Source organism: Trichosurus vulpecula, chromosome 4, assembly GCF_011100635.1.
Source record: "Trichosurus vulpecula isolate mTriVul1 chromosome 4, mTriVul1.pri, whole genome shotgun sequence".
NCBI classification, from domain to species: Eukaryota; Metazoa; Chordata; class Mammalia; order Diprotodontia; family Phalangeridae; genus Trichosurus; species Trichosurus vulpecula.
In genome coordinates, this window is record NC_050576.1 from 369,598,983 (window position 1) to 369,611,253 (window position 12,271).

Consider the following 12,271-nt stretch of genomic DNA (forward strand, 5'->3'; position numbering starts at 1 on the left):
GGAAGAGAGAGAGGGTGAAGCCCTAGATAAGCATCGCGGGCTGAGGTGGGAGACAAATGGCAAAGTGTGGGAGCGGGCGGGCCTGGGCAAAAGAAGGCCCCGGCGTGACCTTCCTTGTTTTTCCCCTCTGAAACAGCTTGCGGAGATGACTCTTCCCCGGCTGCGGGATGCCTGATTTCCACACGCCGCTGCAGCGTCCCATGTTTAAAAACAAGCATACAGCCACAAGTTAGAGTTATGTTTTAGGATGAGCCCCTTAGGGGGACTGACAGTCACCTCCAAATGAAGCCTTTCCTCCAGGAGATCGCCTTAAACGTGGGGGTTCACGCTCGTGTGACCAGGGGGCACTTTCCCCCAATCCCGCTCGTTTTCTTGGTCAAACACTAAAACCTGCACGGGTGGATGCCACGCGTTTCCACTTGTCCCAGCTTAGGTTAGGGTGTGCGGGCCTGCGGAGTGGGGGCGAAGTCGGTCTGTTTGTTTGTTTTCCCTTCTCGGGTCGGAAGCTCTGACACTCCACAGGCTGCAAGGGGAGCGGGCGCCTGGGGTTGCCTAGGTGACGGAGGAAGAAGGGTGGAGCTAGCGCCCATCCCGAGCGCCGGCCCCGCCTCGCCCCGCCCCGTCCCGCCCCCGGCAGCACTGCAGCTCGGGAGCTAGCGCGCCGCCCGCCGCCGGGCCGCCGTGGAGGAAGCGGCAGAAGAAGGAGGGCGGGGAGCGGCGGCGGCGGCACTGGTACTGCGGGCCAGCGGCGGCGGCCCGGCGACGGCTCCTGCTTCCGCTCCTCGCTTCCCTCCCGGCGGCGTTCGCGGGGCTGCCTGTCCACCGAGCGCGGTCCATGCCCAGGGCCGCCGCTAGCGCTGCTGGTGCTGCTGCCGCCGCCGCCGCCCAGGGGGCTGCCGCGGCCGCGAGGCGGTGGTGGGGGCGGCGGCGGCGGCGGCAGCAGCAGCAGCCGCCCGAGGACACGGCGGCGGCGGCTGCGGTGCGGTCCGGGGTCCCGGCTCGGCGGGCGTAAGTCTATGTCGGCGGCCGAGGAGGCGGCGGCGGCGGCGGCGGGGGACGATGCGCGAGTACAAAGTGGTGGTGCTGGGCTCGGGCGGGGTGGGGAAATCCGCCCTCACCGTGCAGTTTGTGACCGGCACCTTCATCGAGAAATACGACCCCACCATCGAGGACTTCTACCGCAAGGAGATTGAGGTGGACTCGTCCCCGTCTGTGCTGGAGATCCTGGACACGGCGGGCACGGAGCAGTTCGCCTCCATGCGGGACCTGTACATCAAGAACGGCCAGGGCTTCATCTTGGTTTACAGCTTGGTCAACCAGCAGAGCTTCCAGGACATCAAGCCCATGCGGGACCAGATCATCCGAGTCAAGCGGTAAGGGTCCGGAGAAGCCCCCATCCCACCCTGGGGAGGCGCCTCCGGCTTCCCCCCGCCTACCCCCACCCCCCCAGCCTCACCCACCCAGTGCAGTGAATGGGGAGGGGGGGAGTCCTGCGGGCCAAGTTCAGGTCGGAAATGGGAGGGGGCTGCCACCCAGCCTGAGAGATCTGCAGCGGCTCAGAAAGGAGTAAGGGGAGGGGTCGCAGCGGGCGCTTACTTAGAATTTTCTCTCTGGGTGTGTTTGTGTGCCCTTGGGTGTGTATGTGTGTGTTGGCCTTTGAGTGTGTGTTGTGTGTGTGGTGTGTGCGCGCGCGTGCATGTTGTTGGGTATGTTATGCTTTCAAGTTTGGCTCGTGCTTTGTTTCGCCAACTAAAATTTGTCAGCCTAGATCTATCGAATCCTTTGAGTAATAGAGCTGGCAAAGAGTCCAAAAGGAAAAAAAAAGTTGAAAGACTTTCCAAAAGGGGAGGGGGGCATTTTGTAAAAGGGGAGAGGGGCGGAGAAAGGTGAGTTCTGGAAGAATAGTTGCAATTTTTTTTAAATGCAAGTGATTTGGGTAAAAAAAGCAACTCCTTTTGCTGTATTTCACGACCGGATATTGCAAGATTGTTAAGGTGAAAGGGCGAGAGAATTGATGCTATTTTCACTCTTGTCGTTTTGCATTTGTAGTGTTCGGGATTAATAGCTAGTTTTGAAAATGATTATTACAAAATTCTGGACAGAGAAAGGGTACAATAGCTATATAGGCCCTGTGGGTTTACAAATATATAGCCTAAATTAGCTCGTAGGCACATAAAGGGGCTATTAGAGAATCCAAAGAAATTGGGGCGAGTTCTTTTTTTTTTTAAGGTTATAAACAAGATTTTTGTTTCTCGAATGGTTAGCAAAAAAGTAAATTCATTTGTAAGACTTGCAGGGGAAGTTTCAGTACCCTTTTTTTTTTCTGAAATGGGGATTATCTTTTTTTCTTTCTGTTTTGGTCTTTGTATGGTAGGTGCTTAATAAATGCTAGTTTACCGACTGACTTTTATCCCCAACATCCTTCTTAGTCCCTGGCATATAGTAGGTGCTTAAATAAATGCTTGTTGAAATCTTTTTTATTTCTTCTTCTATATTGTGGACTATTTCAGGCATTTGAAATGTGTGTACCAAAAACCTCTGCTGTAAGATTATATATTCTAACATACTCAAATGATCTCAATATCAAACTTATGCATTTAAAAAAAAGTGTAGGTTTTTCTAATTGTTGTTTCAACATTTGACACCTTATTCTACTAGCATCTGCATTCAAGTTATTTCTTGTGATTCTTATCAGTTATCAAGATTCTTGACTCTTAAGATTTGCTGAAAAATTTGTTGATGTACAATCTGTAATGCAGCTTGGTCACTAATTTGCCTTTTTATTTACCCTGCCATCTAGTTCAACCTAATCTTCTCCCCCGCCCCACCTATATGGATGTACTCAGAGGCCATATACTTTAAAGAGAGCAATAAATCTATTGTGAATACAATTGTATCCTCTGTTGGGTTCTGTAACTACTTCGAATGGGCCAAAGCCAAGTATCCTGTATTCAATGAGTACTCGGAAATATTAATTGAAAATGAGATTATCTTTAATGCAATTTGTGAGACTATTAAAGTAGAAGCAGTTTTTTTTTTTCGGGAACATAGTATACTCAGTAGTTGGATTCAGATTTTTAAGTTTCTTTAAGAATAACAAACTAAAAACCAAATTATCTCTTCAGTCTCTTTCATAACTGAAAGAACAGATTCTGATTGTTTTTCCCCTTTCTTCCCCTTCTTTACCCTTTATCTTTCAGATGGCCACTTGGCTTCCTGTAGAGGCTATGTCATTAATTTCTGCGGTATATTTTTGTATTAGTTTGTATAATCTATAAGGATTCACATTTTTAAAACACAGAACAATGGCTACAACCAGTTTCTGGAACAAGGATGTCTGGTGAAATTGCCAGTTCTTATGTAGTGACTTGATGCTCACAAGTGCTTCTTTCAAACTATATCACATAAATGAACTTTTCTTATCCCACCCAGCCAGCCTGGCTAGAGATAATTTACCATGTGGACCTTACAGTTAGGGGAAATGACTTATACACAAATAACTCAATGAAAAGTAATAAATAATAATGCAAGAGGGGGAAACATTGGCCTGTGAAAGCAGAGCCTGGGAAAGGTCTTTATTAGGGAGTAGAATCAGGGAGGGATTTAAGGGGAAAATGGCATGTAAGAATTCAGTAGGCAGGCCAAGGCTGGAGGGGAAGGAAATTCTAGACTTGGGGAAAACTGAACAGTCATGGAGATGAGAAAGTGCAGAAATGGGTATATTTTGGGGAAGAACAGGAAGAAATCCAAGGTTTACAGAAACATAAAATATATGAAGGAGAGTGAGTAGTATAAGATTAATCTGGGAAGGTAGAATGATAACAGACCATAGAAGAACTGAAATGAACAAGGAGTTTCAACTTTACTCTTTAGGTAATAGGAGCCATTGAAGGGCTTTGAGCATAAAAAGGCCTCTGATCATCAGGTCTAGATGTCACAAAGTCTTAATACACTAGGTCTTACGCTTACAAAAAAAAAAGCCCTTAGACTTTCACTCACAGCTTATTTACTCCTATTTTTAAGTTGCAATGCTATTAAGTTTTCATTTCATTTTCTGGTATATAGGTTCATTGCAAATTAGAAATTGACAAAGGGAGGAATGGAAGAGCTTTTAAAGGGAGGTACACTGGAAGCAAGGACAGCAAAGGAGACAGGAAGGAAATAGAAGAACTTAATCCACAAGCATTAAGTGCTCTGCTAGGCCTCAGGATACAAAGACCAAAGTGAAACAGTTCCTGCCCTCAAGGACCTTACATTCTAGTATGCGAATGTGTACATACATATACCCGTAATAGTTAATACAAGGTATTAGCGACTGTGACTATCAGGATCTGGAAGACCATGCGGAAGGTGATCCTTGATATCAGTCTTGAAGGGAACAGTGGTTTTGTGAGGCAGAGGAAGGAAGGAATATATTAAAGGCATAGAAGTACAGCCAGTACAAAGGCATAAAGTGGGAGTGTCATGTAAGGAACAGGAAGAGGCCAGTTTGACTGGATTAGAGTGGGGGGGTGGTGGTAAAATGTTGTTCAGGCATTTTTTGGTCATGTCTGACTCTTTGTGATCCCATCTGGAATTTTCTTGGCAAAAAATACTGAAGTGGTTTGCCATTTCTTTCCCCAGCTCATTTTACAGGTGAGAAATTGAGGCAAACGGGTTAAGTGACTTGCCCAGGGTCACACAGGTAAGAAGTGTCTGGGGCCAGATTTGAACTTAGGAAGATGAGTCTTCTTGAACCCAGGCCTGGTGCTATATCCACTGGGCCAGCTAGCTGCTTATGGTAAAGTTACTACATATATACTCCAGAAAGGTAGGTTGGGGCCAAGCTATGAAGGTCTTTAAATATCAAACCAAGAAATTTCTGTGTGATCCTAGAAGTAATAGGGAACCACTGGAATTTTTTGAGTAAGGGAGTGCCCTGATCAGACCTATGCTTTAGAAAAATCACTTTTGCAGGACCATTTGGCAAAAGGTAACGAGGGCCTGAGGTAGGGTGGTAGATAAGAAAGTAGAGAAAAGTGGTCAGATGTGAGAGATGTTATGAAGGTAGAAATGACAAGGTTTGGCAACTGCTTGGATATGTGAGGGAAGGGAGCCTGAGGCCTAGCCGTCTGTAAGTTATGGTCATGTCCTCAACGGAAATAGAGAAGTTTTGGTGAGGGATAAGTTTGGGGAGAAGACTAAGTGGACAAACAAACCTCAGTTTCCTGAGTCCATTAATATATCATATAGCATAATTTGATCAGAGAATCATGAAATTTTAGAGTTGAAAGAGATCTCAAGTGGCCATATTTATACCCAAAAAAGTACAACCCATGCCCAAAAAAGAATTCCTACCAGAACATACCCTGTAAGTGATTCTCCAGTAGCCTCTGCTTGAAGACCTCCAAAGGCAAGGAACCTAGCAACACCTGAAACAACCTTTTATACTTTGGAACATCTCTAATTGTTAGGAAGTTCTTCCTCATACTGAACTTAAATTTCCCTCTAGTATACAGTTAATTTATGTTGTCTCTATTTAATAACTTGTGACCCACCTGGGAGAAAAATCTGCTTCCAAGTGACATGTGGGCTTCCCCAGGATGATGCATAACAATTTTTCAGGAGTGAATTTGCTCCTATGTTTTTTTCCTCAGGGGTTAAGCAGAACAAGTTTATAATGTTGACCCAAAGTAATTAAGAATAGCTTATATTATATTGTTTTTGATGAAGGCCAGGATCAGGTAATACATCTTTGGTGTTTTCTGTCAAAAATGGTTAAAATAAGAAAAGTTTAGGTACATGAGTAAATTTTACAAATGAACTTGCTCCGTTTCATGAGAAACAGCATAAGGTAGTAGTTACCAGAGCTCTCTGCTCAAGAGTCAGAACACCAGGATTTGTGTCGCCGCTCCAACCTTGTGACCTTGGCAAATTAATATAACGTTTCTAAGTCTCAGTTTCTTCGTCTGTAAAACAGAGGTAGTAATACTTTCACTCACTGTCCACCTCACAGAGATGTGAATTGTATGAACTATAAAGAATTATTTAAGTGTGGGACTTGATTATATGTGGAACATCCCAGTCTTGACTAATGCTGGATAAATGAAGAATTGATGTTTTTACCGTTAGCCCGAGTAGTTTCTCAGGACCATAGAGTATTTCATTTGTGGGGGAGCTTGCCACTCCTCCACTTTTAAACATTGCCCTTGACACATTATGGCTTAGAATTGACAATGATAATTTTGTCACTACAGTTTGAAATCTATTTCCTCTTCTCAGACCTGGTCCCATGAGACCACTTCCACCATTCTTCTAGTCTCCCTGGTTCTTAACCTCATTGTTATCCTCAATTCTTCATTTTCCCACTCTCTTTTTAATCAAATGATGAATCTTCTTATTTCTACCTTCCCAACATCTCACATCCAACCCCTTCTTTCTACTCACATAGCCACAACTTTAGTGCAAGCCCACATTACTTCTTGCTTAGACTATTGTTATGGACTCATGTTTGGTTTCCTACATCAAATCTTTCTCCAGTTCCACCCTTACTCCATACAACTGCCAAAGTCATTGTCTTTCAGTGCAGATATGACCACGTTATTCCCCTCCACGGTCCTTTGGCTTTCCATTGTCTCTAGGATAAAACATTAACTTCTATATTTGACTGTTAAGGCCCTTTGTAATCTGGCCCTAACTTATGCTTCCAACTTAATTATATATTACTTCTCTTTCATGCTCTACAATCTAACCAAACTGGCCTTCTCTACATTTCTCATAAATGACACTCTATTTTGTCTCTACGCCGTGGTCATTTGCCTCATTCCTGGAACTCATTCTCTCTGTTTCATTTTATTCCTCTTTCTGTAAAGACATAGCTGAAGCCCCACCTTCTACGTGAAGGTGCCCCCCACCCACTCAGTGCCCTCTTTCCCTAACTATGTTGTATTTATTTTGCATTTGTCTTATATATTCTTTATATACATATTTATATATGCTTATGTTATCTTCTCCAATAGAATTAAAGCTCCATGAGAATAAGGGTTATTTCATTTTTGTATCCTTAGTGTCTAGCACTCTTCCTGGCACATACTGGGTACTTAATAAATGCTCATTGAGCAAGGAGAATAGGAAACCAGTGACCCATTAGGCTTTGTATGTTTCCTTAATTTGGATGATATCCCCAAGATGCTCCATATTTTAAGAATCTTAGTGTCCCTAATCAATGCAGTATTTTTTTATTGATTGGAATTGTTTTATATTTTAACTCAAAAGACCAAAGTGATTTGGACCCATTGGAAATTACTATGCATTTCTCAAATGATTTTTTAAAAACTGACCCAGTGTGATCTCACATATGTAGTTAGGAATTAGACACAAGAGGTTTCAGTCAAATAAACTGAAGTTCTAACATGCATTTGCAACATCGTTTGGATCATTCTTTAACCTGTAATTCCTTTCTTTTATCTCCTACCTACACAAAATAGCCCTGACTTCTGAATGTCAAGTTACTATGGTAGGCACTGTATGGGAGCTAAAGAAAAAAGAAAACTGTTTTCTTCTGCCTCCCCGCCCCACTTTTTTTTTTTTAAATTACACAGCATGTATGTCTAAGTTCTCTGCTTTCTAGACCTGCACAGTCTTGTTGAGAACACATACCATACTAACAAATAATTACTGTACTATAGAAGCCACTTAATCTTTCCTCAGTTTCTTTATCTGTAAAATGAGGTAATTCAGTTAGATAATCCCTGAACTAATAGCCTCTTAGGACTAGAACCAAAGGCACCTTAGGGACCAACTAGTCTAACCAGCTTACTCATTTTATGCATAAAGAAACTGAGGCCCAGGAAGATTAAGTGATTTGCCTCCAAGTTCACATAGAGGTAGTAAGTTTAGAGAAAGAACTTGAACCCAGCCCTGAATCCAGAGTCAATCTGCTTTCTAATATAACAGGAAGCCTTTGTGATTACTTCCAGGTAGGGTAATGATAGAAGGTTTAATCTGAAAGATAGATTTGGCCTGAGAATTGAAGGATAGGAAGGATTTGGGGTACAAAGGAAGGCAGTGTGACATTCTAGATGAAAGAAACAGCATGGGCAAGACCACAATAACAGGAAAACCAAAGCATTCTTTTCCCAGATGGCTACTAGGTGATGCAGTGGATAGAGTTCCAGGCCTGGAGTCAGGAAGACTCACCTTCCTGAGTTCAGTGCCGGCCACAGACACACACTAGCTGCACGATCCTGGGGAAGTCACTTCACCCTGTTTGCCTCAGTTTCCTCATCTGTAAAATGAGCTGGAGAAGGAAATGGCAAACGACTCTAGTATCTTTGCCAAGAAAACCTCAAGTTGGGGTCTTGAAGAGTCAGACATAACTGAAACACACAACATTATCCTACTGTGTGTGTTTGGGAGGGCAGGGAAGCAGAATAGTAGTGAGATAAGATCATACAGGTATTTGGGGGTCATTTTTTGGAAGCTTTAGAATGCTAGACTTCATCTGATAGGCAGTGGGAAGCAATTGAAGGTGTTTGAGTAGGGGAGGGACATGAAGGTAAGTTCATCAGTGAGTAGGCATTGTTTCATTCTCTGTACATGTATCGCCAGCTCCTAGCACATAGGAGCTTAATAAATACTTGCTGATACGTTGATCAAAGCTAGATGTTAGTAAGGACACTTTAAGTGCATTTGGAATTAATTGCTTTACCTAAAGAGTTGCATATGCTGCTGCTTACTGTTTGTCCTTTGTTCCGGAAGAGCACCGTGATATCAGGGAGGTGATGCCATGACATGCAGGTGAATTGCATTGACGTGAGGGAGTGCTGTGCAAAGTCACCAGCCTCACTTTCTCCTCCAAAGCCATCTGGGTCAGTGACGGTATATGGATCAGGTCAACTGGAGATGGCCCAGGATGCTGTGGGGGACCTTGGCCTTTTTAAGCCAAGGTCTTTAACAGGTCTCACTTTGACTGAGGCAGCCCCCATTCAGTGATTTAAGATTTGATTTAAAAAAAAAAAAAAGAGGCAAAGAATGGCCTCTAAAAAAAAAAAATAGATCTGGGAGGGGAAGACTGTCAGGGTTTCTGGCCAAAACAGAAAGGATTGTAATTTACATTCATTCTGAGCCAATCAGGGCCCAAACAGTGACCAAGTTGGGCTTGGTCTGGGACCAGAGTGATTTGGGGTCAAGCTAGTCTTTAAGAGAAATAAAACAAAACAAAGTTTTAGAGATTAAAATTTGCATTCCCTTTTGGCAGATCAGTCCTTAATGAGATAGGCCTCTATCTAATGGAAGGAGGCTGTTAGTGGGTAGTGGGTCGCCCCAGCGATCTACCCATGGCCCTGTGATTAGCCCTTTTTTTTTAACCAATGACATGAATGAAGGCTTAAGTGGTATGCTTATTAAGTTTACAAATGACACAAAACTGGGAGGGGCAGTTAATACTTTATTTACAGAATCAGCATCCAAAGAAAAATTAGAATGATGGAATGAATTTTACTAGAGATGACAGTAAACCCTACATTTTAAAATAAAAACTTCAAGTAAACTTAGGCTGGTGATGACGTTGATGTGGGAGAGATCTGAGGATTGTGATAGACTCTAAGTTCAACATAAGTTGATATTGCAGGGAAAAAAGATAATGCCCTTAAAGAGACATAGCATCCCAATGGAGAGACCTGATAAGGCCTGTTGTGGTCTACATGTCACAGCATATAATGAAACTTGTGTTCAGTTCTTTGGTAGATACTGTATTTTAGGAAGGATATTGACACGCCGGAAAGGTACCGGGATGGTAGGGAGACTGGACATCCTGCCATACAAGGATCAGTTGAAGGAACCAGAGATGTTTGGTCTGGTGAATAAAAGACCTTGGAGAAATGTGGTAATGGTCTTCAGATATTTGAAAGGCTGTACCATAGGAATTGGATTAGATTTGTTCTGCTTTATTCAAGAAAGAAGACAACAGAGTATGGGTTGTAATTGCAGAAAAGGAGATTTAAGCTTCATTCAAGGGGAAAAAGCTTGAAAACAATTAGACCTGTCCAGTGCTGCTTTGAAAGATAATAGATTTCTCATCATTGGAGGTCTTCAAGCAAAGATTACATAAATAATAGTTGGGAATGATTGAGCTAGAGGACTTCTGAAGTACTGCCCAGCTCTGTAGTTCCCTAGGTTTGTGTTTCAGAGTTTAAAGGAGATTAATATGTTATCAGTTCATAGGATCAGTTCCTGGGGGAAGTTGGTGGGTGTAGTGCTGATGTGAGACCAGTTAAAGACCATGGTAATATCAATAGAAGTAGAAGGGAAAGAAAGGATACGGGAAACATTATGGAAGAAAAATCCGAATTAATAAATATCCAGGTTCAATGTTCACACCTTTAACAAAAAAAAATTTAATCATCTCATATTCAGTTTAGTTATTGCGTGCTTATCATGCACCAAATTTAAGAGAGAGTAACTATATTCATGAAGCTAGCTACAGGGCTAAAATACAAACATATAGCTATAGTATAGTACATAATGTTATCTAACTAGAATATTAGAGAATTGCGAAGTGCTATTTGAGGTTAGTAGAATATATACTAGAATTGAAATGGTACTTCAGAGGTAATCGAATGACTCCTCTCCCCTTTCTACCCCACTCCACCCCCATCCTCAACTTTATTTTACATATGAAGAAACTGAGACTTTTTTTTTGGAGGGGGGAAGGCAGGGAAATTGGGGTTAAGTGACTTGCCCAAAGTCACACAGCTAGTGTGTCAAGTGTCTGAGGCCAGATTTGAACTCAGGTCCTCCTGACTCCAGGACCTGTGCTCTACTCACTGCTCCACCTAGCTGTCCCTGAAACTGAGACTCTTAAAGGTAAAGTGATATGTTCAGGACAGCATAGCTAATACTAAAGGAGAACGCTGTTGGGCAGGCAGTTGTAAATGTGGGACCAGAATTTGAGAGAGCAATCATAGCTAGACAGACAGATTTGGAAATCATCTGTGAGCAGTGATGGCTGAAAACCTGGCAGTGGATCAGGCCTGAAGGTAAGACTGAAATGAAAGGATTGCAAAAGATCACTACTATCCTTTCCACTTATTCTTTGACCCAAAGAAAGTTAAAGGGGCAGGTGAGAGTTTCAAAAAGCGGATTGAGATCAGGTCAATAGTATTGAATGCGCAGAATTGAGGATGTAGGAAAAAACTATCTACCATATTTTTGAACTCCTTTGTAGCTTGTCATAGCACTACTAAACCCTTTATATTTTAGCCACAGGCCTTGCCTCCTTGCTCCTAAAAAATAGCTTAGATATTGTTTCATTTTGTCTTGGCTCTAAGAGTCTCTAAAACTATATCTAGCCTCCAAATAAGTAAGATCTAATAATAATAGCTAATCGTGCTAGGCAGTGTGGTGTTTTACGATTTTTATCTCATTTGAGCCTCGAAACCTCCCTGGGAAGTAGGTGCTCTTGTAATCATCCCCATTTTAGAGATGAAGAAACTGAGGCAAACAGGTTAAATGACTTGCTTAGAGTAGCACAGCTAATAAGTGTCTAAGGAAGGATTTGAACTCAATCTAACTGACTCAAAGTCCAATTCTTTTATCTATTGAATCCTACCTTTCAGTCCAAGGTTGAATATAGAAAGGATATATATTCTTTTACATATTTAAAAGAGGAGGTGTGCACTTTGCCACAATTCAAGACCTGAAGATGCCAGTCTAATGAACTCCAGTAGCTTTTCATAGATACCTATAAGACTAATGGAAACTAATTAGATTTATAAATGAAGATTATTATACTGGTATGGAGAAGCCATTTGGATTTTATTGCCTTTTTTGTTTCTTTTGATAGATGTGTTTATTAGACTATGTTCTACTCAAAGTATTATTCCAATCTAATGAGAAAAGTCAAGTTTCTTAAAGATACTTCATAATATCAAACCAAGGCTTAATAATACTAATAGTGGTAATAATATAACAAAAAACATTTCAGTAAGAATGACTACCATTTTGTGTGTGTGTGTGTATAAATGTGTTAAGAACTTTTTTCCTTCAGTATGTGAAAAACTGGTTTGTATAGATGCTCACAGTACAGAAAATCCAATTGCAATTCCTCTTTTACTTAGTGGACAGTCTTGCAAGAATTGCTTTGGCCAAAAATTTCAACATCCCCATGCCAACCTGGCAATAAAGCTCTCACCAAATTTATCTTGTACAAAAGATAAAGTTCATTACCAGTCTGGTACTCAAAGCTTTTTCATTTTGGTAAGACCTACCAGCCTGTTTGCTATTGGCACAT

At 42.2% G+C, this 12,271-nt stretch overlaps 1 protein-coding gene across 1 annotated transcript in view; it reads left to right on the plus strand.

Moving 5' to 3' along the window:
• The first annotated feature begins 1,038 nt into the window (after positions 1–1,038).
• RAP2A (RAP2A, member of RAS oncogene family) overlaps positions 1,039–12,271 on the plus strand; it is a 50,035-nt gene continuing 38,802 nt past the window's right edge. The window contains exon 1 of the mRNA XM_036757255.1: positions 1,039–1,373. Coding sequence (XP_036613150.1) covers positions 1,060–1,373 — 314 coding nt within the window. The 5' untranslated portion in view covers positions 1,039–1,059. The remainder of the gene's footprint in view (positions 1,374–12,271) is intronic.